Raw genomic sequence first — 26,950 nt, 5'->3', positions numbered from 1 at the left:
CCTTTAGATATTTCAAATATTGTTATTACATACATATTTGATACTTTAATTTTATTGAAGTGTTCAAAAGTGCTTATTGTAGAAAAGGGGTAGCTTTTTAATGAAACTCTTGAAGATAAACTACAATTGCATTCAGTGAATATGAACACTGTTATCAGTGAACTAGGGAAACTGCCAGAGTTCCGGATTCAGAGAATTTTTGAAGACGACTTTTATTGACCTACTTTAACACTTTTTAACTATGTAAGACTGATTTCAGGGTTGTCATTACAGTATATGTCTGGCAAAATTATTTCCATAGTAAGACCATGGTTTGCCTCTTACCTTGTAGATTTGGGGTGTGTGTGTGTGTGTGTGTGTTAAAAGTCATGCAAGGGGAGAGGGAAGTATGGGAGAATCCAAAGAAAGGATCAGATTATTGATAATTGTATTTAGTTTAGAGGAGAGGTTGGCTGTTTTGGGAATTGATATTAAATTATTTAGCAATTAGGAATCATCTTTTCTCTAAGTAAGGCCAGCATTGGCTTTTAGTTAAATGTTTTTCTAGTATATGGACAGTTCTTTAAAAAGTACAAAAAATCATTAAAGAAAACAGATGGTTGCAGTGATATTACATCAAGATCTTTTGGTTAGCATGTTTTATATTTTCATACAACTTGCTTCCTGATTCTAATCTGTGAGCGTCTGTGTTCCATTGGCAGTCCTATTTTAACTCACAAGTTAGAACCAGAGCTTGTCAAGCAAAGATTACTCCTGCAGCCATAGGAATATGCAACATTGAAGCTTATTTGAGGAGACATACTTTCTAGTGTCCAAGAGGGATCTTGCATCACCTATTGCAGGAGTAGGCAACCTTGGCTCTTTTATGACTCGTGGACTTCAACTCCCAGAATTCCTGAGCCAGCCATGCTGGCTCAGGAATTCTGGGAGTTGAAGTCCACGAGTCATAAAAGAACCAAGGTTGCCTACCCTTGACCTATTGGAATGTATAAATGTGAGGCACAGAAATTGATCCATAGGTCTAGTAGTCTTTCTCTGAAATTGTTTAACTGAAATTGTTTAACTATTTTGCTATATGACAACAAAATTATGTAATATGGAAAAACAGAAATCAGTTATAACTTTTTTTTAACTTGTTTCCCCTAGAACAGGGGTAGGCAACCTTGGCTCTTTTATGACTCGTGGACTTCAACTCCCAGAATTCCTGAGCCAGCCACGCTGAGAGAAAAGGGAGAGGTTTCCAAGCTGAGCCATGCTGGCTCAGGAATTCTGGGAGTTGAAGTCCACGAGTCATAAAAGAGCCAAGGTTGCCTACCCCTGCCCTAGAATAATTTAGATACAGTATTTTGGAGGGAAAGTCTTACAGTTGCTGATTTTGCTGGAGTGATATATAACACACATGTATTCATAATTATCTGTTTCTGTCCAGTGCATTATTCAGTTCAACTTGGTTAGGATCCATACCATCAAACTTGTCCCATGGGTTGGATTTTTATGTTTGAGTAGCATCCTTTTTTGCCAAGTACCAGGCTACTTTTGAAACTAGATGTATAGTTAAAAATCATTTATAGCCGGAGTGATCAAAGTCAGAAAAGGTGTGCAGGTCATGAGCAATTAGGATGGGAATATTGGAATAAAATACAGCAAAGGTTGCACAGGAAAAAGAGCTCCAAGAAGGATTTAGGTTTTGTTACCCTCTTTGTCAGTACAAACTATTTGTGTACTTATCTAGCCAAAATGGGACGAAGTTTAAACAGCACACCTATGTTATAGTGCTATAGTGCTATTAAAAAGCACTGAGTTTTGTTCTACACTGGAGACACATGGCTAGAGCAGGTAGTTATGGTACCACAGGGTTTGAAAATTCCTGTGATACATAGATTAAAATTTAATTCTTGATATTAAAAACCAGTCCTAGCACCAATGAATTCAATAGTTTATTTACTGGGGGACAATATCACATTAATTTACCAATTTAAGGTATGAAAAATGGAAGGAATCAGGAACAGAATCAAGAGGAAAAATATTTAGTCTTTTCTCCTGGACCAAAATTCTGCTGAAATTGTTAATTGGTACATAATTCAGTCTTCTTATTTATTAATATGTGCAGTTGTCTATTCTCCTGTATTTCTTTCTTTTGTACATCAGATGAAGTGAATTGTGAAAGAAATCTCTTAGTTTCTAAATCATGCTAAAACTAAATGTATTGAATTGTCCAACATAATGACATATTTCACTGAAAGTTCCTATGGAAATATGCAGTGCTTTTTTTCTAAAAAAAAAAAAAGGTGCTGGAACTCACACATGTTATACAACTCGCCTTGCCTACCCTACAAGGTTCCATCCAAAAAAGGTGATGGAACTCCGTTCTGGGCGTTCTATGACAAAAAAAGCCCTATGACAAAATATGACTATATCCAAAAACTTATTTGTATTTTTTGTGAGGCAGGAAACACTGTTGAATTTTGGCTAATAGAAATATGGAAAGAGAAATAGATCTAAATAAATGATAAAATGTGATCCACTTTTGTTTCTTTCTCTCTCTACACACACACACACACACACACACATTAAAAAAATATAAATTACATATTATTTATAAGTATATTTATATTAAATCTATTCTTCATAAAATATTGATAAGTGAAATCTCTTTTTTTCTAGTTTCCTCCCTGTCAAGAATGCTTTGTCCTTTCTGTGACTTCATTCAATAAATATTGTATAAATGAGTATGTTGTATTTTATGTTACGAGTATAGCAATATGCCTAATTTTTTTAAATATTTCATTTCCACTTACTGTGATGTTGCTGGCACCTAGCTGATCCCACACAAAGAGACCTTAGCACTTTCTCCTACACATGTTCTCTGCCACAAAGTCATTTTATTTTGCAAACTTTTGATGGAAGAAAATCCTATTTATAGAATTCATTTACGCAGTATAGCAGCCAAAACTAAACACTTGTCCCTTATATATTTCTTTGCTTTGCTTCTAAAAGAAGAAATGTTCCATAGCTTTATTTCATTAGGGGGTTTTTTTGAGGTGCATTTTGTTATATTCTATTCTATATAGGGCAGACATGTCAAACACAAGGCCCGGGAGCCGGATGCGGCCCGCAAAGTGATTTCATGTGGCCCACGAAGCCATCCTGGAAACAGTGAGGGAACGGCCCCCACTGCTTTGGCCCTGGCCCAGGCCGGCCAGGAGCCAATGTACAATTTTGTGGTGGCCATCTATGCTGAAACACATTCAGTCTTAGCTCCACAAGGCCGTCTGGAAACAGCGAGGAACCAGCCTCTGCCGTGTTGGCCCTGCCCCCTGGGTGCATGCTGGGGAGGTGTCACCCTTTGTGAGGAATGAAGAAATGCACCATCGCCTGGAAGTGGCCAGCAAATGGGCCTTGATGGGCTCCGGCTTGATGGGCTCTGGCGGAGGGGTTTCAGCAGGCAGTGAGGTTCCTCCAGTGAACCATGCCTTGGCACTTGCCCCAGTCCCACCTCCTTCTGCCAGAGACCCTCAGAACTGTCCCACTCTTGCCCAGGCTCCCACAGGCACCCTTGACACAAACGATGTAGAGCTGGCCATGCCCACCCAATAGGCCACACCCACTCTGTCCACACCCACCCAGTAGTCCACACCCACCCTGGCCACACACCCCCACCCCCCGAGGGCAACTGTACTCCTGATGCAGCCCTCAATGAAATTGAGTTTGACACCCCTGATATAGGGTATTGGAGGATGGGGTCTGTTTTGCTTTTCTATTTATTATTGATGCCGCAATTTAATCTATGATTTGATTTCAAGTCACTTGTTTGTGATACCTTATGCTAGGCCATTTCCATACAGTTGTAAAAAAAACTCCTGCACTGATGTTTGTATGAAGTCCTATTTATGTGAACTTAGTTCAGGAGAGACTTTTATGCTTGAAGGAACAGCCATTTGTGCTTCCTAGTGCTAAAGCTCTATTTAGAGGTGATAATGGTCATTCCAGACAATTTAACTTGACTGTATAATTTAGCACTAGAAATAATCAGAAACAGGTCAAAGGCATGAGGACATAAATAATAGAGTAGATATATTTTAAATGTATCTTAAAAACTATAAGATGACTTTTCATAGTGACAGTGAGATGGCACCATGGAAGAAATTTTGAATCTCAGAAAGGTATTATGCATCATTCAGCCAGAATACATTTGCCATTGTTTTGGGGTTTTTTGACTAGCTAGTATACTCTTAATCTATCTATATAATAAAAACTGGCATTCACCTGCCATGAACCTACTCTCTTTAAATCATAGAATTTATTGGTCACCAGCTGGTCACTGATACAAACACAATGCACTTTGCAAAAGAATGAGCTCTAGTTGAAAGACTTAAGACGACAGTCCTATGTTTGAAGACATCCTCTTGTTAAATCAAAATTTCCACATTTCTGAACTGCCTGTCTCCCTCAGAGGGGAATTCTGGGTGGTTTATGAGAAAGTATTAGAACATAAAAATAGTATATAAAAGTAAAAAAAAATAGAAAGAGGCAAGAATGATAAAACATTGATAAAATTAATTTAAAGGTGTAGGGAGCTTTCAGGGCAGTAGCCAGCCCCTTGGCTTCATGTTCCTCAGGGTTCCCCCCGCAAGGTCATAGAGCCACATTTTAAGTCTTTTTTAGAAGGCCAGAGAATGGGGGCCCAGAACAGAGCCTTGGGGCACCCCACTACACACTTCCCTCCATATAGATGCAGTTCCAGGTTGGGCTGTTTTTTCTCTTTATGTAGTAAAGATGGATGCAAAAAACAAGTTAAGTAGTTCTCCTTTCTCCCTGTTGCTTGTCATCTTCTTGCCACTTTCTCTCACTAATGGACCAATCATTTCCTTAACCTTTTTCTTGTTTTTTTACATGTTGAAAGAAGCTTTTTTTTTTGTTAAGTTTGACTTTTGTTGCAAGCCTTAGTTCATTTTGAGCCTTAGCTTTCTTCACTTCATCTTTGCAGGCTTGGATTATTTGCTGATATTCTGTCTTAGTTATGTGCCCCTCTTTTCACTTTTTATACTTGTCCTTTTTGTCTTTCAATTTATCAGAGAGTTCTTTATGCAGCCATGCTAGTTTCTTTTGAGAGCTGTTATTTTTCTTCTTCGTTGGTATTGAGCTAGACTGGGCTTTTATAATCTCACTTTTCAAAATTTCTCAAGCTTTTTGAGTTGTTTTCCCTTGAGGATTCTCATCCATGGAATCCTTCCCAAGCTCTCTCTAAGTTTATTGAAATTAGCTCTCTTAAAATCCAGGACTCTAGTTTGATTATGTTCCATTGCTTGTGCTTGCATAATGTTGAATTCCAATATTGCATGTTCACTCCCCCCTAAGGTTCCTGTGTGACGTCAACACCTTTTATCATTTCATCACTGTTAGTTAGAATTAAGTCCAATATGACTGATCCCCTAGTTCCCTTCTCTACTTTTTGGGAGACAAAGTTGTCTGCTAGATTTGTCAGGAATCTGTTTGATCTTCCACTTGGTGCAGTTTGTCTCCCAGTTGATATCAGGGTAATTAAAGTCCCCCATTACTATTATGATGTGCTTCCTACATACCTTAGTTAACTGACTTGCAAAAAGTTCATCTATTTCCTCTGTTTGGCTGGATGGCCTATAGTATACACCGATGGCAATGTCATTTCTTTCCCCTTTTATATTGACTCAAATGCATTCAAGACAGTTTTCATCATTGTTGTGCTCTATTTCTGTAGATATGTAGTTATTTCTTAGATGGAGAGCAACTCCACCTCCTCTTTTATTTGGTCTGTTTCTTTTAAATAATTTAAATCCCTCTAGCTGTGTGTTCCATTTATGGGTTTCATCCCACCAAGTTTCCGTAATGGTAACAATATCATATCTGCTCTCATTTATTTGAATTTCTAATCCATCCTGTTTATTGCTCATACTCTGTGTGTTGGTGTATAGACATTTGAGTCCTTTATGACTGTGTTTACTTTCTACATAACTTGTGTGGTGTCTGAATTCCCCTATTTCCTCACCATCTGTTTGCTTAGTGCACGGTGTGGCACTCACTATTAAAAGTTTGATTTTGTTTGACAGCAAGATTGATATTCTTATCCAGACACACATCTATGTTACATGCACTGATAACCCTATTAGTTTTAGATTGCCGGGGACAGAAATGTTTTATATCAATTAGCTCACTGCTGTTCAGTTCAGTTTAAATATTTCTCCAGAAAATCTGTGAATTTAATGCCAAGTAACTCAGTCCCTTTCTTTGATAGATGTAAACCATCTCTTTTATACAGTTTTTCATTGGACCAGCTGCAGACATCGTGACTAATATAACCAAAGCCTTCCCCTTTACACCAGTCCTTTAGCCACATATTGAATTCTGCTATATGCTGGCCTTTTCCATTTTGCTCCTTATACACTGGTAAAACCTCTGAAAAAGTAAGCCTACAGCCTATTCTGCTAAGTTCCAGAGCCCCAAGCTCTGGAAATCATTCTGCACAGAGAGTACATCTTTTTGGGACAGATCATTAGTGCCAAGGTGTACAATAGCCTCCACATCACAGTCCTTGCTGGCATTCTTGACTATCTTAAAAATACGCTTCTTGTCCCTGCTGGCACCTGGAAGACCCCTGACCTCTTTCGAAACCTCTGTGTCCTTTCCTAAATTTACATCCCTTATAATTGAATCACCAACCAGAAGGTGGCTTTTCTTTTTGGATGCCTTGCTCTTCTTGCATTATACCAGAATGGTATAAAGGTGTAATGGCATAACTGCAAAACCAACTGCAAAATTTTTCACTGTCAGGTATCATAATGTCACCAAATTCTTTTTGGGGTAAATTTAAAATAAATTGCTCAAACAAAAATGTGAGAAACTACCCTTTCAGCTGTATATCCAGACTTCAAAAATCAAATGAAATTTTAAGTTACACTGTAGGAATGTGGCATTTAAAATTGTCCTGCAAGCATTCTATGTCTTTGAAGGGCATCTGTGTCATGAAGGTACTATAAGAGAGACTAGTTGAGGCAGATGTTTTGACTATTTCTTTGAAAGGATAACATTCATAACCTATTCAGTAGCCCTTCTCTTGCATCACGACTGCAGAAAACAGCTTTGATTTATCCACTGATTCAGATGAAGAGGTGAAAGTACCTCTGTCTACCTAGGTTCAGAGCAGCAAAATCAGATGAAAAACCTTAATGATGGCAGCAAGGTGGAAGTAATCATGCTGTACATCCTCACTGTCTGAATATTCAAACAATTTCTTCTATCAAATCCTACTTCGTTCCTAGTTTCTGTTACTTTTTGCCTAAGCAGGTGAATGCATTGACTCAGTCAGCTAGTCTTCCATTTCTGGTGCATTTTTCTTGATCAAACTTCACTAGTTTTTTTTTTTTGCTCTTCCACCTGAATCATTAAATTTATATAATATCAAAATATCAAGACTATTGTACAAGTGTTTTTTCTTGTTGGCTGGAAAAATAAGTCTTGTCTAGATTTGTATTGAAAAGGGGCAATGGCAGACCACTTCTGTAGAGTTATAGAAGAAATTACAGGATGTATCTCTGAAATCTAAAGGAGTTGAGCTCAGCTATGAGATTTGCCTTTTAAATATGTATTTTATTTATTTCATGCCTCTTCTATGTTGCCCTCAACTCAGCAGCTCACAGCAGCCTTTCCTATTCAGTGAACTGAATAAATTTTGCAGTACAAGTTATCTACAGATTCTGAGGCAACTCTTAATGTTCAGATAAACAGCTGGCATTGCTTTCCTTTGTTTTATAAATATTCCAGACTGCATAAATGACTCAAATTCAGAATATTCCGTCCAACATCCAATGAAGAGTTATAATATCAGATGAGGATATTGGATTTTCTTTGTCTCCCATTTCAGCATTCAAGGTCATCTCTCTGTGTCATTATAAACTTTTGGTTGTAAGTGAAGTAGTAAAAGAAGGTGCTTAATAAGGTTTAGGCAAGAGACTGGAAAGTATTGGGTTGGTAAAGGCTTCCAACTCTCCATTAAATCACCAGCCATGTTGGAACTTACAGATTTTTGTTAATAGCATGGGATGTAAATCGCAAACACCTTTTTGCCACACTTTCACCTTTACAGCTGGCAGGGAATTAAAAATCTTCCAGTTAGTTTTATAATGCTGCTCATGTCTTCAAAAACTGTGCAATCAATAACTAAAATCATTTCTTTTTTATATTCTGACTCATTAATTATTGTTCTCTAGTCTTTCCACCAAAATTGAAATAGTATATATCCTCAGTAATTCTTCCTGAATGACAATTTAACTAAAATACTTGTGACCTTGAAACTTAAGATAACTTGTTTTTAAGAGGGGGACTTGTAACATTTTTTTTATATGTCATTTGGAGTGTGTTGGTAGATGACTTCTGCTTGTTTGGCATGGTGTATAGGAAAATAAACATCAGTGAATGTATATACTCATTCTAGTATGAATATGTTGTGTAGGTAACAAAGCTAAATATTTGTCAGTAACAAAGGTGCAGCACATTTTATATAAGACAAAAGAAAAGTAACTGTGAATGAATAGTATGTTAATGTGAAAAGGAAATACAGAATGGCTTTAAGTCAGAAACCCCAACGTTTTGGGCGCCAGGGACCAGTTCTGTGGAGAGAAGTTTTCTATGGACCAGAACGGTGTGAATTTGCATGCTGCCTGCAACCTGCATGTGCGCAGATTGGGCTTCACTTATTTGTGTGGCCCGGTTTGTGGTGCACCCAGACCGATGTTGGGGGTTGGGGATCCTTCTTTTAAGTAGTAGAAAATAGAATTGTTTTCTAAGAGGTTTCCATGATTTTTTTATTGATCAAGTCATTTTCAACCCCTAGCATCCACATAGATTTTCTTCATGACGATTGGTCCCTAACCTGATCTTTCAATTGTCCAAGAGTGCACCTATCACCACTGTAACTGAGTCCATCCACCTTGCTAATGGTTGTTGTTTTCTTCTTTTTATTCCTATTTTTCTCAGTATTGCAGCCTTCTCCGGAGAGCTAGATTTTTGTAGAATATAAAGTGTCTAAAGTAGGACAATTTAAGCTGCTCTTTGTGCCCGGAGAGAGAATTCTGAGTTGATGCCATTATATAAGCAGTTAATTATGTAAACAAACAAATGTGATTTCTTGGGAAAAGGCTTATTGGTGTGTCAGTGGAAATTTGCTAGTTTATGAAAATAATAAAGATATCAATCAAGTAATGTTGTAATATCCATATTATCGGTAATTCTGTTCATGATAAGTGTAAGGAACACATTTTGAGTAAAAGCATATTTTGAATTTCTCCATCAGTATTTCATTGGAAGAAACCAGTTTTGTAATTCTGCTAAAATATTACTAACTTGATGCATAGTAACATATGCTGATTTGGAAGCAATAGTAGAAAGACTGGAATGTTGGATGATTAGAGAGATAATAATGGATAGATCTATGTGAACAAAGAATGAAAGGAAGCTTCTGAATATTGATTTATAATTAATGATGATAGCTTTAGCCATCAGTACTGAGTAAATGCTGATTTAGGACTAGAACTCACAATCTCCTGAGTTCTAGCCCATTGCCTTCACCATTACATTATATTTTCTCTCAATAATTATTTTAGGATGGTATAAAATATATGTTAAATTAAATTATAACTGTTATTTGTATATTTTACATTTTTAGAAATAGCCCCAGACAGATAGCGTATTTTTTTAATCTGTAAAATTTCTTTATAAAAATATTGAAAATGTTTCCAGTAAGGAAGTTTTTTAAAATGAAAGTTTTTTGCATAATATGTTGGTGGAAAAGAGACATTTTACAGTGTTAGATATCTAATTTATAACATTATAATTTATTGTATTTGAACATAATATATGAACTTGAAAACATTTTCAGTCAGAATTTTAATGAAAGTTTATTTTATAATATATTGCTGAAAAAGATAAACCTACTTTGTCAGATAATTAATTTATAATTTATTATAAAATTATTTATTTATAAATATATGGAAATATTTTGTTTTAGGTGTTAGGTATGGACATATTTATCAAACTTACTGCATAAAAATGTAATCTGGATGGATCATAATTTTACTCTATCCTGATTTTCATTTCTTTCTATTCATTATTTAATCACTTGTATTGTTTACAATTAAATGGACTGTTTATTATTGTTTTATGTATGGCATCCTTTTGTTACTAGAAAATATTTCTGCTAATGGAAACTGCTCTAGAGTACTCCTCAGTCTTCCTGCAAAATCATGCTATCAAGTGCTTTTGAACTGTCCAGACTCAATTTAGAGAGCAATCAAAGGCTGAATAGAGGATAGATGAGCAGAAAATCCTATCACACTAGCAAAAGCTATGATGTTAGAAAAATGTGCTTTATTATTATATATACATAAATAGAACAAATACAAAAGTGTGGTTATTTTTTCCTTGTTTGAAGTTAATTGTATCAGAGAGAGAGAAATCACTGGGCTGTGATGCTGCCTGTTAGAACTTCAACTACCCTTCATGTCACTCCTCCACTCTCACACTCATTTGAGGTGCCAGAGAAAAATAGAGTTCTGCTCCTGCTCAACAGATCATTTGGCTTCCATGCTGGGTCAGGAAAATAAGTATTTTCTTCCTGAAAATCAAAGAAAATCAAATGAACCTACTAAGTGGGAAAAGAATGACTCAAGTATCACAGTTAGGAACAACCATGGTCTGAATTACATCCTTTTCTTTGTTTTGTTTTATTGATCTATAAATGGATCAACATCCTGAGAAATCATGACATGCAGCTGATTTCTCTGTGATTTTCTATATCCAAAGTGAGTTGTCAATGCATGTTACTATTATATTGGATTGTATGAAATTAGGTGGTCTTGTGTGTGATAAGCAGTTCAGCAACTTGCATTCTGATTGTATATTGGCAAGAAGGAATTTATTGTAAGGAGAAGGTTTCTGTAGGTAGAAGATTTTCTTAATGCACTAGCTTTACTGAATGCAGAATTTGAATACTTTGCTATGGAACAAATTTTTCCAAGGGCGAACAGCAATATCTTTTTGGTACTGTTAAGTGAGGCAATAGATTCATATACACAAGGAGATCAAGCATAAAATGAACATTATGTAGACTGCTTCATGTCTCAGTTTTGCTTGTAAAATTACAAGCAAGTTAGGCAACATTAGATGTCATCCCAATTCATCATGTTTTATAGTTCATGACATTTCATTTAAGATAGCATTTTATTTTCAAACGGTTTACAAATAAAATCTGGAGTAAAGAATAGGGGTTTTTTTTCTCCTGTGAGTGAGCCTAGCTGTGACATGCATGAAAAATTTAATTCTGTGAACTGCAAGTCAATATAATCAACTCAATATAATCAACTGAAGTAATCTTGTGATGTATGTAAGCAGCTTCCAAGGACAATAAAACCTCAGTGTACTGAACCTTGATACAATTTCATTCTGTTGTAGTAGTCTTGTTTTGATCACTGATCATCAAACTTTATGTTCAGTATTAAAATTAAAGCCATTTTATTATCTAATATTTTAACGAATGCCTTCCTTCCTTCCTTCCTTCCTTCCTTCCTTCTTTCCCTCCCTCCCTCCCTCCCTCCCTCCTTCCCTCCACAATAAAGAATAAGTAGGATTTAAAATGCTATCACAAATATATAAACATAGTACCAATACCATTAAGGAGATAGATAGATAGATAGACAGACAGACGGACAGACAGACAGACAGACACACAGACACACAGACACACAGACGATTTCAAAGTCAGTGATAAATACAATTATATAAATCTATGTAAGAAGTATCCTATTTTATAAAACAATATATAATGCTAAAATGACAATACAAATAGCTAGAGAAGATATAGAATCACTTAATTATTGAAATCTACAGGTATTTCAAACTGAGCATTAGTGATGTGACTGTAATACTATGGAGGAGAAATTTAGGTCAGGCATAAACAGGGCGAGGGGAAATCTAAAAACTGAATAGTCATAGCCTTAATCATCCTGATGGCACCAATGTCTAAGAGTGTAAATTGTGGCAAATAGGTGTAACATACTGTATAAAACGGCATACTGTTTAGAAAAGTAGAAATAGCACTTGTGTCAATTGCTGTTATCGGCTATTTGTGGGTGAAGTTTAAACAGATCTAACAGATCTAACAGAATTTTGATACTTTTGAAGGTACAGTTATCTTGATTGTCTACCAGACCATGTAAATAGAAATTATCAGAATGTCCCAGAAATTTACTGTAAATAGGAGAGAGATAATTAACTGGTGACAAAAGTCTCTGTAAAAGTGATAACACAGGTAGTTTTCAACTTACAACAGTTTGTTTAGTGACTGTTCAAAGTTACAACTTCACTGAAAAAAGCGACTTATGACCATGTTTCACACTTATGACCATGCAGCATTCCTATAGCCACATGAACCAAATTCAAATGCTTGGCAACTGGCCTACATTTATGACAATTGAGGTGTTCCAGGGTCATGCAATCACCTTTTACGATCTTCTGACAGGCAAAGTCAATGGGCAGGTCAGATTCACTTAACAGCCTCAAGCGCAACTAAACAATGGCAGTGATTTGCTTAATAACTGTGGCAAGAAAGGTCAAATGGGGCAAAAGTTATTTCACAACCATCTTGCTTAGCAACAGAAATTGTGGGCTCAGTTGTGGTTATAAGTCGAGGACTACCTATATAGAGCATAGACCATGTTTTTCTATCACATTCATGATGCAGGGACGAGACTGTTTGAAAGGGAAATTCCTTATATTTTCCTTTCAAAACTGCTGTGAGGAAGGCATTAAAATAAGCTAATTAAGTTTTTGTACATTTACTGACTGAAAATTGTGTAAGTATGAAACTGGCTTGGGAGCTAAACTCAATTATTTATAAATTATAATGTTGTCGTTTGGCCTTCTGTGTCTAAAATCCCCTGTTTTAAGTCTAATTTTGTTTGATATGTTCCTAATGGTAAAAAAAAAAAACCATCACTGGAAAAATTGTGGCAGCCCAATTTTCCTTGGATTGCTTTTTCCCAGGAGGATTTGAAATTATCTGCCAATATTAGGTGTACCAGTCCAACAGGGGTTTGCAGTAGTTTCAGCCAGTAAATGAAAATATTTATCCAAAGACTGGGTTCAGGTTTATTGATTCATGCTTCCTTGCATTCAGGACATAGCGGGTATAATGGGCTGTGAGAATAGTCTTGAGAGACAAGGGAAAGAACTGCAGTCCAGACAATGATCTGATTGGAGAAATCTCAGTCAAAGGAGACTGTGAACAGTAGTTGAGTACATGAATGTAGGCACTTATATAATTTGGTAGTTTTAGTATAAAGCCAGGATAGAATATTCAATCAATCAGAATAGAGCTGGAAGGGACCTTGAAGGTCTTCTAGTCCAACCCCCCCTGCTCAACCAGGAGACCCTCTACCATTCCAGACAAGTGGCTATCCAGTCTCTTCTTAAAAACCTCCAGTGATGGAGCACCCACAACTTCTGAAGGCAAGGTGTTCCACTGCTTTATTGTTAATTGTTAATTATTTTGGATAAGAGAAACCCAGGTTCAAATTCTTCCTTTACAATAAATGCTCTCAAACGTGCATTGGATTCTGATAGGATGGGGTTGGATGAAAGGATTGTATTCTGTATCCATTGTATCCATCCCCTACCACTATCCCATCAGAACCTATCCTTCTATCCCCCCCACTATCCAGTCTCAACTTTCAGTACCTATCCTTCCATTCCCCCCGCCATCAGAAGTGATGAAGCTTCTTGGATGAGAAGCAAAACCGTTTCTTCTTCCTCCTCAAGGAAAAAACAGTCCAGTTGCCTTTTGAAGAAAAAAAGCACTTTTTTTGGGGGGGGGGAGAGCACCTTTGACACAACTATGACCTGAATGATTGGGAATCTCCACAGATCTTGACCATAGAGTTCTTACATATGTCTATTTTTTCTCTTTTTACTCCTCTTTTTTCTTTCTTTTCTTCCTTTTTCTTTCTTTTTAGACATAAAATAGATTTTAAAAGGTTAGCGATAATTTTGTAGGAACAAACCAAAACCACACTGCCTTGAGAATATACATGTGATGAATGAATTTTGCACAATACCAAGTACATTTGAAAACATGTAATACAATGGTTTTGTAGTGAGTGACGGCAGGAATAAGCTGGATCTGTTGACACGAGTTTTTGTTCTCTGTAGCAAAAACTGAATTTTACCTCAAAAATATTTAATAAAGAGCAAATTTTATGAAATATCCAAGTTTTGAAACATTGCAGTCTCAATTAAGCCAATAGATTTACCGATCTCAGTAAAAAGGTCCTATGCAGCTCAAAATCTAAAGCGTAGAAAGACTGAGAAAGACCATGGCATTCTAATACATGTAAGATTCTTGTCTCTAGACAAAAAAACAATATTATAATTCTATATTGTTGGTTTGTTTTTGTTTTTTGTGCCTTCAAGGGATTCCTGGCAACTGCCTAGATTAGTCCCTGCAGTTTTCTTGGCAAGATTTTGGAAGTGGCATAGTACTTCATGAGATAATCCATGTTTGCCTTAGCAAGATTTTTCCAACTTGTCATGTATACATGCTGAGCCCATTGAGGGTTTCGTTTTCTTGTGTTTTTAATTTATTTTTTGGAATCAGACTGCTGTCTTATATTTGAGCAGAATATACCATAGTTTAGGAATACCAGCAATAGAATAGAAATTGTATGTGGAATTAAGAATTGTTTTTGTGGTTCCAAGGGGACAGATTTCATAATGAATATTGCAGCATAATCGTTCTATTTTTAAAACTTGTGTCATGCAAGTAAAAATGTTAAATGTTGGGCAGAATGAAAATAATTCACTTCAAAAGACACAATGACTCATTTCTGTTATTCTGCTGACCTATAGAGGAAATAAAACTACCTCAGAAATATTTTTTTTGAGATTATCTTTGTTGCCACCACGAGGGGTAGGGTTTCTGGGGGTTTTATATTGTTAATTATATGTTAATTTATATTGTTAATTTGTAATTTTGTATGCCACCTGAAGTTGCCGTTTGTGAGTTTGGTAGCCATATACAGTAAAGCTATTTAATAAATTAATACCTCTGTTTATTTTCTTTCCTTTACCTATGCAATTTAAACTAAAAACAAAAGGACCAAGCCGCTTTTTTCTTAATTTTTCTTGAAAAAATATTTCAAGAATTTTTATTATATAGGGACAATGTATAATAAAAATACACATATCAAAAGTTGCTTAAATAAGATCTTTAAATTTTCGTACAGTTATGTAATTATAATATTTGAACTATTGAGTTTTCCAGAGTATGGTTTGTATAGAATAGTAAAATTTATTATTCCAAGAAATAGAGTTCCTTTTTTTCTTTTTTTGGTTGCCTAACACAGGGGTCCCCAACCTCCGGTCCGTGGACCAGTACCAGGCCGCAGCATACCAGCAACCAGTCCGCACAAACAAGCAAAGCCCCATCCGGGAGATGAAGGCAGTACACAAAACTACGCACCCTCCGGTCCATGGAAAAACTGGTCCCTGGTGCCCAAAAGGTTGGGGACCTCTGGCCTAACAACTTCATCCCTTGAGCTCCACTACAGTTTTTTTTAATACCACCCCCCAAAAAATGTTTTGAATGAATGGAGTAGTGCAGGAATGTTTGGAGATAGGCTAAGGAAGAATTGTGATGGAATCAGAAGTGAAAGAAATCAAATGGACATTTGTAGGTAACAGTTGAGAAAGTGATGAAATGTAGAAAAGGAAAATAACGTAGAAATAGAGGAAAAGAAAGACGTAGGAATGGAGAATCAAATAAAGGAGAATGTTAGAAGTGAGAAGACAGTAACTGTGGTGGCAGGTGACATAGAAGAAGAAACTTTGAAAACATCTGAGTAACAGAGGATCCAAATGAATGATTTTGTGCACGTGGGTCTGCAAAAATACTGTTTTGCAGAACTGTTTATTAATTAGGAAATCCTTAGCTGTGTGCCATATGGAATTTAAAAATTGGGGAATTCTATCAAGCAATCCAATTTGGTAAAGCAAATGTGATTAATTTTAGTTTTTATTAGTGTTAAATTACTTTTCTATGTAGAGGTAAGTAAAGTGAAAGAACTTCATTTGGTGACTATGAATCCGTATATGATCCATGTCCCAAAAAATCACTGTTAATAAGTTACTCTGTTGGAAATAAAAATGTGCGGAAGTTTAATGGCAATGTTTTGCAATATTTTTCACAGGCTTCCCCAAATTCCTTGTTTCATTAGTTGACTAAGAGTATCATTGCCTAAGCTGCAAAGGGTTGCAGCCATCTGCTGCCATTATTTTTATGCCACAGCAATTAATATCTTGTCTAAGTAGCTGACATACAGTAGTTTCAGTTGTTAACTGCATTTATAATGATCTCTGCCATGTTTTTTTTTTAAATGGTTTGCTATCATGTAGTATAACCACAGACAGCTTAAAAGTGCCATTCAGGTTCTTTTTATATCTGTATGGTAATATACAACATTGGGTTTATATGTGTCCTTTTCATAGGACCAAAGAATTAAGTACAGATCAGTATTTCTATATTGTAAACTATGTAGCTTGAAGGCTGTTTTTTACTTTATTGTTCCTATTCTTATTATAACAAATAAAACCAAATGGGAAAATAAACAAAACTACAGCAACTTTGTCATGTTGCAACATAACTCTAAGGCAGAGGTCCCCAACCTTTTGGGCACCAGAGACCAGTGCCAAGGAGAAAGATTTTTCCGCGGACCAGGGGGTGTTTGGTTTGAATACTGCCTGCATCCTGAGGATGGAGCTTTGCTTATTTGTGTGGCCCACTTACTGGCATGCTGCGGACCAGTGCCGGTCCATGGACCAGGGGTTGGGGACCCCTGCTCTAGGGCATTTATCTAAAAGGCTTACTGTAGAAACTTTTTAAAAGTGTTCCAAGATCACAATAGACTATTGACATGCTGATTATAAGTTTAAAGTGTTGTTTTGAAATATTTTTGGAATAATATAGCAAAAGGATGATTAATGATGGTTTTAGAAAGGTTTAAAAGATTTAAAAGGTCAAATGAACTTGATTTAAGACTTTGAAGTTAATTAAAGTAATATTTCTTGTGGGAAATCATGTTTATATTTGGGAACAACTATTAAGACAACTTGAAGATTAGACACTAGAGTGCATTAGAAGAAATAAATGCATCAATGGCTTCTTTAAGAGAGATCTATGATGAATGGGCTCAGAAAATAATAATAAAGGTACCTACTATTGCGGAAAAATCAGAAGATGTTGCTGAAGAGAAACAAATTCCATTGAATACAATTGAAATTAATTTGAATGTGGATTTAAAAATGATACTCTATAGGAAATAATGATCTACAAATGAAATAATGAGTAATTATTTAGTAATTTTAAAAGACGCAGAAATATTTCAGAAAAGTGTTGTGAATAGCTTCTCTTCAATTGATTTACAAAAGGAACTTGTTGAAGCTGTCAAAGATTTTGTGAGAAGAGACAGTGAGAATATGAACCATGATGTGGATATTACAAAAGGAATATTTCATTTTATAGTGGAATTACAAAAGGGATTTTTAAAGACTCCAACAATTCTGAGAGAAGAGACAAAGAGAGTATAAGAAAGCAGATATTAGGACTTTGTTTAAGGGAACTTTTTTCTTTTTTATATATTTTATATTTCGTAGATTGCACTAGTTTTATCTGTATAATATAATCTTCAATAAAATTGGTGCAAAAATGTTGGCAGCATTTTTTTGGCTCTGATTTTCTAGTCCATTTTCTCCTCCATTTTCCAAGCATTTTTAAAGTTTTGGATCATTTTCCTGAAATAGTGTCAGCAATTTCTTTCAACACCACGTTGGTACAAGTCATCTTTTCCTTTGGGGAACTACACCAGGCTGTTTGTGTGGCATGCTCAAGGCTGACAGTGCCACCCGATGTTTCCTTTACATGTGTTCTCCATTGTGTGCCTGCTCACTCTCTTATAATCCTTTCCTTTCCAATGAATGCAAAAATAAGCATTAATTTCCTTCTTGCTAATTATCCTAGTGAACATTTTGAAGGGCAGAGGAGAGGACAGAAAGGGAAGCTAAAGTAAAACCATTAAGAGGCAAACAAAAACTGATTAGTCTTATTTATTTATTTATTTGTTTGTTTGTTTGTTTGTTTACTGGTCATGTAATACTTTGTCTTGGCATGCCTCTTTTTTATTCTTCAATTTATCTTTCTTATAGGCTAATGGCAAGGAGTCTGTTTGTTATTCAGTGAACCTTCATGGTATACTAGCTTCAGTACATCTTTTTTGCTGTCCTTTAGATATTCTTCCAATGCCTTTTTTTCCATTTTCAACCGTCTGGTATACTTCCAGTATGCCACACCCACATATATTCTTTGGTAAATAGAGTCTGTCAGCATTGTTGTGTGCATCAAGGGCATGATTCATTATCATTTGTCTGGTCTTCCTATCTGGGATTTTTAGTTCTGCTTGAGTCCAATTCCAGGTCTGTATCTAGTGATTGAAATTTCCCAGGTGTTAATTGCCTTGATAATATTTCCACCACTGAGTTTAGATTTTAAGATCTTCTTCACTATCATGAAATATTCAATTCTAACCTTCTTTTCTTCAGTGTGCTTGATGTTGGCAGCTTGAAGGATGTCCAGGAATTGGTAGTAATTTCATCCAGACTCTTGATGCTGTTTCCATAAGGCATTTTGATTCCTTCAGTGTTCACCATTTTTCTCCTTGGTGGTGAAGGTAGCACATTTGTCCAGTCCAAATTCCATTGCATATATGGATAGTGTTGAGCAATGATTCTTTCATATAGTATATTTCCATTCAGCTTCAGATTGTCTAGAGGTAAAGGAGGTGGGATAGCATGACAGATGTTTTGATACTTGATAGTCTTATCCTCACTCTTGATATTAACCTCTCCCAGTCTACCACCATTGATAGACTATGTCTTCAGTTATGCCATCGATCTTTACACAAAGTTTCTGATGTGTCTAGTGACTCCTATAATTTCTAAGCACTTGATTATCCAATCATGTGGAACAGAGTTGAATGCCTTCTGTGATCAATCCAAACTCTTCTGAATCCAAACTTCCATTCTCAAGCCCAGCGTGCTGGTATCCCTCCATACACAAGAAGTTTCTCTGGCCCAGCACAAGAATTCCCTTCTGTACACAGAGAGGAGCCACTTGCCCTCCAGTGGCACAAAGTGCAGTCACTTAGCAACTGCAAGTGGGAAGGCTGGGATTGCAGTCATTGAGCAAGGCAACTCCCCCCACCATTGTTAATGACTGCAATGACTTATGACCAAAATTATTGGCCCAATTGTGGTTGTAAGTCGAGGAACATCTTTTTTTCTGATTCTGGATGATGTTCTTTCCATCAAAAGAACTGCTTCATTCTTGGACAGATTTGAACACTGGGCGCTATCTAACAAAATGAAATTCAGTGGTGAAAAAAGTAAGGTTCTACATTTAGGCAAGAAAAACCAAATGTACAGGTATAGTATAGGGGGTACCTTGCTCAATAGTAGTAACTGTGAGAGGGATCTCGGAGTCCTAGTGGACAATCACTTAAATATGAGCCAGCAGTGTGCTGCAGCTGCCAAAAAAGCCAACACAGTGCTGGGCTGCAATAACAGAGGGATAGAATCAAGATCATGTGAAGTATTAATACCACTTTACAATGCCTTGGTAAGGCCACACTTGGAATACTGCATCCAGTTTTGGTCACCATGATGTAAAAAATATGTTGAGACTCTAGAAAGAATACAGAGAAGAGCAACAAAGATGATTAGGGACTGGAGGCTAAAACATATGAGGAACGGTTGCTGGAATTGGGTATGTCTAATTTAACGAAGAGAAGGACGAGGGGGGACATGATAACAGTGTTCCAATATCTCAGGGGCTGCCACAAAGAAGAGGGAGTCAAGCTATTCTCCAAAGCGCCTGAAGGCAGGACAAGAAGCAACGGATGAAAACTAATCAAGGAGAGAAGCAACCTAGAACTAAGGAGAAACTTCCTGACAGTTAGAACAATTAACCAATGGAACAACCTGCCTCCAGAAGCGGTGAATGCTCCAACACTGGAAGTTTTTAAGAAGAGACTGGACAGCCATTTGTCCGAAATGGTGTAGGGTTTCCTGCCTGAGCAGGGGGTTGGACTCAATGACCTCCAAGGTCCCTTCCAACTTTTTATTATTATTATTATTATTATTATTATTATTATTATTATTATTATTATTATTATTATTATTTTCAAATATACTTTTCTTGTTGAATTTGATTTGTAGTAACAGATAATTATTTCTTTGTTTTCAATCTTTATATATTTGCAATGGGTACACAACTTTTCTTCCAATACTCCTTCAACTACTGGCCCTGGTTGCTTAGCCAACAATCTTGAGTCCTGTGACCACACCACTTAGCAACAGCAGTTGTGGTCATCCCAGTTGCAGTTGTTAGATGAAGACCTCATACTTTTTCTATCCTGTCATGCTCCCCACTTCAACTCCCCCACGTATCTCTCCCTCTGTTCCTTCCCTTTTAGCCACCTGTACTCTGTTGCCTATACTTGCCACCTCCAGCTGACCTTGACCAGCTTCTTCCTCCTACTGTGATGAAGAATGCCTGGCCAAGGTAGTTGCAAGCTGCCAAGCACCAGAATTTTGATCATATGACCATGGGGCAGTACAATGGCCATAAATTTGAGGACTGGCTGCAACTATCATTCATTCAGCATTGCTGTAACTTTGAAGTTTGATGAATAAATAGTTGTTAAGCAACAACTACCTGTATTCAAATATAAAATGACACCACTGTGTAAGGGATGGATCTTTTTTTCATAAAAATATTTCTGTTGGCCTTCAGTTAATTTCCTTCCTGCTTGGCATGTAAGTCAGAGAACTTTAAATATCTTTAAAAACCAATGAGTGTCCCAGACCAAAATCAATACATAAAATTTCTGCTAGGAAGGAAACTGCTATACACAAAGCCACATCATTTAAATTAACATTGTATTTTGAGGCCCGCATTTCCAACCATTAAATGAATCCAGCAAATTCAAAGTCAGTAAATTCCAGAAAATATGCAAAGGTGTTTCTTATATAGCAAGTACTATTCTGTTAAAATAATCATAAATTAGTGTATGATGTGATTTAGAGATGTCAAAATGTTTGATTGATTTTTGTTTATTTCGTATTCCAGCTCCTTACTCCACGGTTCCCTGTAATTATGAACATTTGATAGATTATAGCTCAGCGTCAGGCCCACATTGCCTGTGGGACAACTGGATGCTATTGTGGATAGAAGGAGATGAATCTCTCTTTTTTGTGATAAAACTGAATAAGATTGGACATTAATTAATTGTTGCCCCCCTCCCCGCATCCCACCAGTCAGCTTCCTCATTGCACAATTGCAAATTATTGATTATGTTGATGACCTTGACAAGCACAAGCTTAAGCCTACATCAGCTTTGATATTTTGCTGAGCAGCCATGAAAAAAAGCAGAATCAAGAATGATAGCTTTGTCCCACTACATTGCAAGGCAAAGACAAAGGGGGGGGGGAGGCAGACACAATGGAAAGTACAGTGTGACATTACAATTTTTTTTTATTCTTGTTTTTATCTTATTTATACTTGTGGTTTTCAAAAAAATTACATTGGTGGGTTTATTTCTTGTTGTACTGCCCAGAGTCACCTTTGGTAACATGGGCTGTTATATAAACTTGATTAATAAGTAAACCCATCTGTGATGTTATAATATATCCCTTCCTAGTAAGTCAGCATGCTATCTATTCAGAGATATGGTCACTGAATATAAACAGTTTGGTTTACTGGACCAGAAGTTCTGAATGAATCTTCTCCCTGTCATCACTCAGGGTCACTTCAGCTTGTTGTAAATATCTTAGAAGGGCACTTTACGAAGCTCACAATTTCCATTTATTTGGGCCTTTATATCCATCTCTCTATTCTACCATTTCTACCATGTAGAAATCTTCATTGCTTACACAGAGGTGCTCCAAGATTGGCTTTGTCCCTTAGAAGCTTTGGGAGTAATTCATAGATGCCTTCTAAGGTTGTAAGAAATTGCATTTTATAATGTGTCAGAAAAGAACTTTAAATTTTTTTTTGTGTTCTCACTTTAGCCACTTAATTAGATGTTAAACCTAAGTAACCCAGAAAGATGGCTTGAGAAAGATGGCATGGAGAACAAATGTGAATCTCTAACAATAGTTTATCTATTTGATGAGTCATACCTTTTACTTTTATATAATTCCAGGAAGTTATGAAATACTCAGCTTTTCCACCTAGGTCATAGTTGTTTATTCCTATTGATTGAGTCACGTGGCTGAGCAAATCTGTGCTTTTTAAACAGCTTTTGCTTATGAGTGAAATCTACTTGTAATTAAAAATTTGCTTCTTATGTTTGAAGAAAATAAAATATTTTCTCTTGGGGGAGGTGGCAATATGTACTGTATAATACTATAAGTTTATATATTTCTGTAGATAAAAATACAAGAAAATTGGGTAGAAAAAGAACAGGTTTCCACTAGTGCTTCTAAATCCCAAATAATGTGCTTAATAAAATTCATTATCTACAAAATGTCACAAATACACGTTATGGAAATATGATGCTGTTATAATCAAACAGTGCAATGCTCAGCAGGTAAGATACTGGGCTTGTCGGTTGGGAAGCCGACAGCCCAGGTTTGAGACCCAAGCTTTGCATGATATTGTGAGTTCCCGTTCTCGTCCCATCTCCTGCCAACCTAGCAATTTGAGTAGATAAATAAATAAAGGCGGGAAGATAATAGCACCCCGCAACATCATGCTGGCCACATGACTGTGGAAATATCTTTGGACAGCACTGGCTCAGTGGCCTAGAAACAGCGATGAGCACTACCCCCTATACTCGGCTATGACCAGCAGAGTAAAATTTGCAGGGATTTTAGTCTTTACTCTTGCATCAAATTCCAGAACATGTTACTTTAATAATTAAATTATTTTGAAACTTTTTATGATTTACTTTCTGGCAATCTATTTTTAGGGAAATTCAACAAAGCTTTACATACTTCTGATGAATCCTGTGTCTGTGTAAGTGTGTGTGTATGTGTGTGTGTGTGTGTATAAACCATAGTTCTGAAACATGCCAGTGTGGTTTTTGTGTATCAGAATTTTTGATACCAATTCTCAGAAGAAAAGCCATCAGATTTTAATTCTGACCTACTCTCTGTAAATTAACCGGGATTAACACAGAACACTAGTATGATTTTTAAAAAAGAAAAGTTGCTTTAGATGAGACATTTGTGTGTATGCTTTTTCCTGTCCTGTACTTCTCCAATTCAGTGCATTCCTCACAGATGTGTTTTAGCATATCTTTCTTCTCAGAATAATTTTGAAGTGATAATTTCATAGGACAATTTGACAAGTTGCATAATAAGTTTTGATTCTTGCATTAGTCGAGGATTGGATTAATTTATATGAGAATTCACAAAAATCAAAACAGTCTTTTTCCTTATCAATTTGATGTGAATTATTTTGTTCACTTTAATTCCATCCCATTCTTTTTTCTCTACAGGTTAATAATGAAAATGTAGTCAAGGTTGGCCACAGGCAGGTGGTGAACATGATCCGACAAGGAGGCAATCACTTAGTTCTTAAAGTTGTCACAGTAACCAGAAATCTAGATCCAGATGACACAGCCAGAAAGAAAGGTACTGTCTTTTCATTATTTTAATTGTTTCAGGTGCTTCTTCATAAAAGAATCTGGTATGCCATTCCATTTTCTGATATTCAAGTAATCGTTAACTAAAGGAAAAGATGCATGTTCACATTGAAGAATGCAAGGATTCTTTTAAGATTGGTTTCCAATGGTATGGACACTGGGACTTCTGGTGCTATCAGTGCTCCTGAAGTGCTTCTGTATTTGTATGTGAAATAATTGGGTGGAGGAGACTAATTTTATAATTGATTACTATCCTCCTGCAATGTGCTGTTACATTCTACATGAATGAAACAATTTACACACATTGCCAGGGTGGCTATGAAATTGTTCCACAAGGAAGTAATTCCAGCACTAAGTATCTTTCTGAGAGATAAAAGAGAGTTATACATTTATGTCTGAATCCAATTAGGTTTTGTTGTAATCTGTCAAAAGCATGTGATAATACATCTTCATGTACATGATTCTCTACGTTAATGGCCATTCCTACTGTTTGGCAAAATGTGGTAGCAGATTTTCTAGGTATCATGAAAGAGGGATAATTGTTAGCTATTTGATTTGTTATAAATAATAAATCACAATCCTTCAAGATGTTTCTGACCTGGAAAATTGTGATTGATTGATTCAATCAACAAACATTTTTATTTTTATATATTCAGATTTTTAATCAATAATAACCATATTGAAACAATTATTTTAAGGTAAATAAAGGCACTATGTATTTTTGATGTCTTTTTCTTAATACATTTAACTTGCAACTGTCCCATTGCTGTGAAATACACATGCATATTACCATCTTTATATGGCATTTGCTTTTATGGTTATATGTCGCCAATCAGTAACTCAACACATTTTAAATCATGCACATACATTTATAAAGTATATACATTATATACATTGTTTTCTGAGGTTTTCGCGGGTGTTTGTATGTAGGTCTTTAGTTATTCGGGTTTTCTCCCGCGTAGAATTAGAAGTGTCTTGGCGACGTTTCGACGAAGTCACATTCGTTATCTTCAGGCTGGTGTCTTCAGCTTCGTGCTTCTGGGAGTAGTGTGTGTGATCGCAGCTGTTTCTTCCTTTTAACTGCCAGTGGGGTTTGAGCTGATTGGGTGGGAGCTTGGCTGTGTTCTGATTGGCTGGAGGTGTGTTCTGATTGGTTAAGGAGCTTGGCTGTGCTCTGATTGGATGGGGGGTTGGCTGTGCTCTGATTGCCTGGGGAAGTGTTCTGTTGGGTGGGGGCTTTGTTGTGCTCAGGTTAGTTTGAGTTGCTGTTGTTTGGGGATTTGAATTGGTGAGCTTCGTTGCTGTTGTTTGGCTTCGTGTTCGTGGTCGTGCCACATCTTTATGGTGAGTGTCAGTTTGCTTCATGTATGGATTGGAGGGGTTTAAAGTGGCTAATGATGCAGCTGTGGACTGGCTTCTAACCTGAGCACAACAAAGCCCCCACCCAAACAGAACACTTCCCGAGCCAATCAGAGCACAGCCAACCCCCCATCCAATCAGAGCACAGCCAAGCTCCTTAACCAATCAGAACACACCTCCAGCCAATCAGAACACAGCCAAGCTCCCACCCAATCAGCTCAAACCCCACTGGCAGTTAAAAGGAAGAAACAGCTGCGATCACACACACACTACTCCCAGAAGCACGAAGCTGAAGACACCAGCCTGAAGATGACGAATTTGACTTCGTCGAAACGTCGCCAAGACACTTCTAATTCTACGCGGGAGAAAACCCGAATAACTAAAGACCTACATTATATACATTATATATACATTATAAACTAATCTTGACAATAAATCAAAAATTGATTATTGGGAGTTTCTATTTAATGAAAGTATGATATCATTATATGTAGTAATAGAGATAATCATAAAATAATATGATGAATGAACTGGAAATGACATGTTTCGTGCTAGAATAAAGTTGGAGTTCTTATGTAATGCTGTCTTTCAACATTATTTATTGATTGATTATGAAGATTTCTGTTATCAGCTCATAAGTATTGGTAGAGATCAGACAACTTTATCTTTTGGGCACTGGGGCAAGCAATTTAATTATCGTTTAAATAGTAATGTAATTTTGGATTGAATCTGAACAATGTATTCTGAAGTGTTTTTACTTATTATCTATATCCTTCTGTTTAATGCAAAGCCCCACCACCTCCAAAACGGGCTCCAACCACTGCACTGACCTTGCGGTCTAAGTCAATGACCTCAGAGCTTGAAGAGCTTGGTAAGAAAGTGTTTTTAAAGAGCATGCTGCAATAATGGAGATGTAAAGCCAATGTTTGTACTGTTTGAAAATGAACTGCACCTTGTACTGAACATTGGATTGCAATGATTACGTAGGAATGTTGCATTTCTGGAGGCTCCACGGTTGCATGATGAGCATGAAAAATCCTACCTTGTTTCCAGTTCTGCAAGAGAATGTATTTATCATTTACATGCATCATCAATTTAAACATTAAATAAAACTGTAGTTTATTTTATTGTGTTTTTGATTAATGGGTTCATCTAATATTGTTTTATTTTAAATTTCTGTGGCCTCTCATTAGTGGATAAAGGTAAGCTGTTAGTCCTTGTTTTAAAAAGCTGACCAAAAAAACCCTGTACCTTTAGCTCCCACTGGGGTTCTTTGCAATTAGTGGATAAAAACAGATTTTTGCTCTCAGATCCCCTCTATCAGCAGTTCAAAGCCCATTTGAGGTTTATGCACAAATTTAACAAGAGATTATCAATGTTATCATCTCTGACAGATACATTTGCTTCTAAGGTAGAAAAAGGGAAACTGCTTTATGAGGGGGGGTTTTTTGTAGCCTTTCTGCTAACGTTTAATAACTGACAAAGAAAGAATATCTATTAGGTAAAGGAAAGGATCCTTCCAGAAATGCAGTAACTGCACACTTCCTATCATTATTTTTCTGGATCTGAACCAATCATAACTGCTTATTTATTTACTAAACTTTTGAGGAATTTGTATTAACAAGAAAAAAGTATTTTTTGAAGTTTTTTTCCGTATTTAATAATTGCATGGTAATTGGTTTAGTTATCCTAATTATAAAATACAATGAAAGTTATTGGGCAATTTGTTGATTCCTTCCTTCACAATCTTATTTATTTTATTTATTAAATTAATACGCTACTCAACTCACAGTTTGAAAGAATCTCGA

At 36.3% G+C, this 26,950-nt stretch overlaps 1 protein-coding gene across 1 annotated transcript in view; it reads left to right on the top strand.

Moving 5' to 3' along the window:
* SHANK2 (SH3 and multiple ankyrin repeat domains 2) overlaps window positions 1-26,950 on the top strand; it is a 141,007-nt gene that overhangs the window by 60,001 nt on the left and 54,056 nt on the right. Inside the window, exons 3-5 of the mRNA XM_015816010.1 lie at window positions 23,637-23,772; window positions 25,933-26,013; window positions 26,336-26,344. Of these exons, the coding sequence (XP_015671496.1) occupies window positions 23,637-23,772; window positions 25,933-26,013; window positions 26,336-26,344 (226 nt within the window). The remainder of the gene's footprint in view (window positions 1-23,636; window positions 23,773-25,932; window positions 26,014-26,335; window positions 26,345-26,950) is intronic.

Source organism: Protobothrops mucrosquamatus, unplaced genomic scaffold, assembly GCF_001527695.2.
Source record: "Protobothrops mucrosquamatus isolate PMUCROS unplaced genomic scaffold, P.Mucros_1.0 scaffold394, whole genome shotgun sequence".
NCBI classification, from domain to species: Eukaryota; Metazoa; Chordata; class Lepidosauria; order Squamata; family Viperidae; genus Protobothrops; species Protobothrops mucrosquamatus.
Note: the sequence above shows the minus strand (reverse complement) of the source record. Positions and strands in the feature narration are given on the sequence as shown.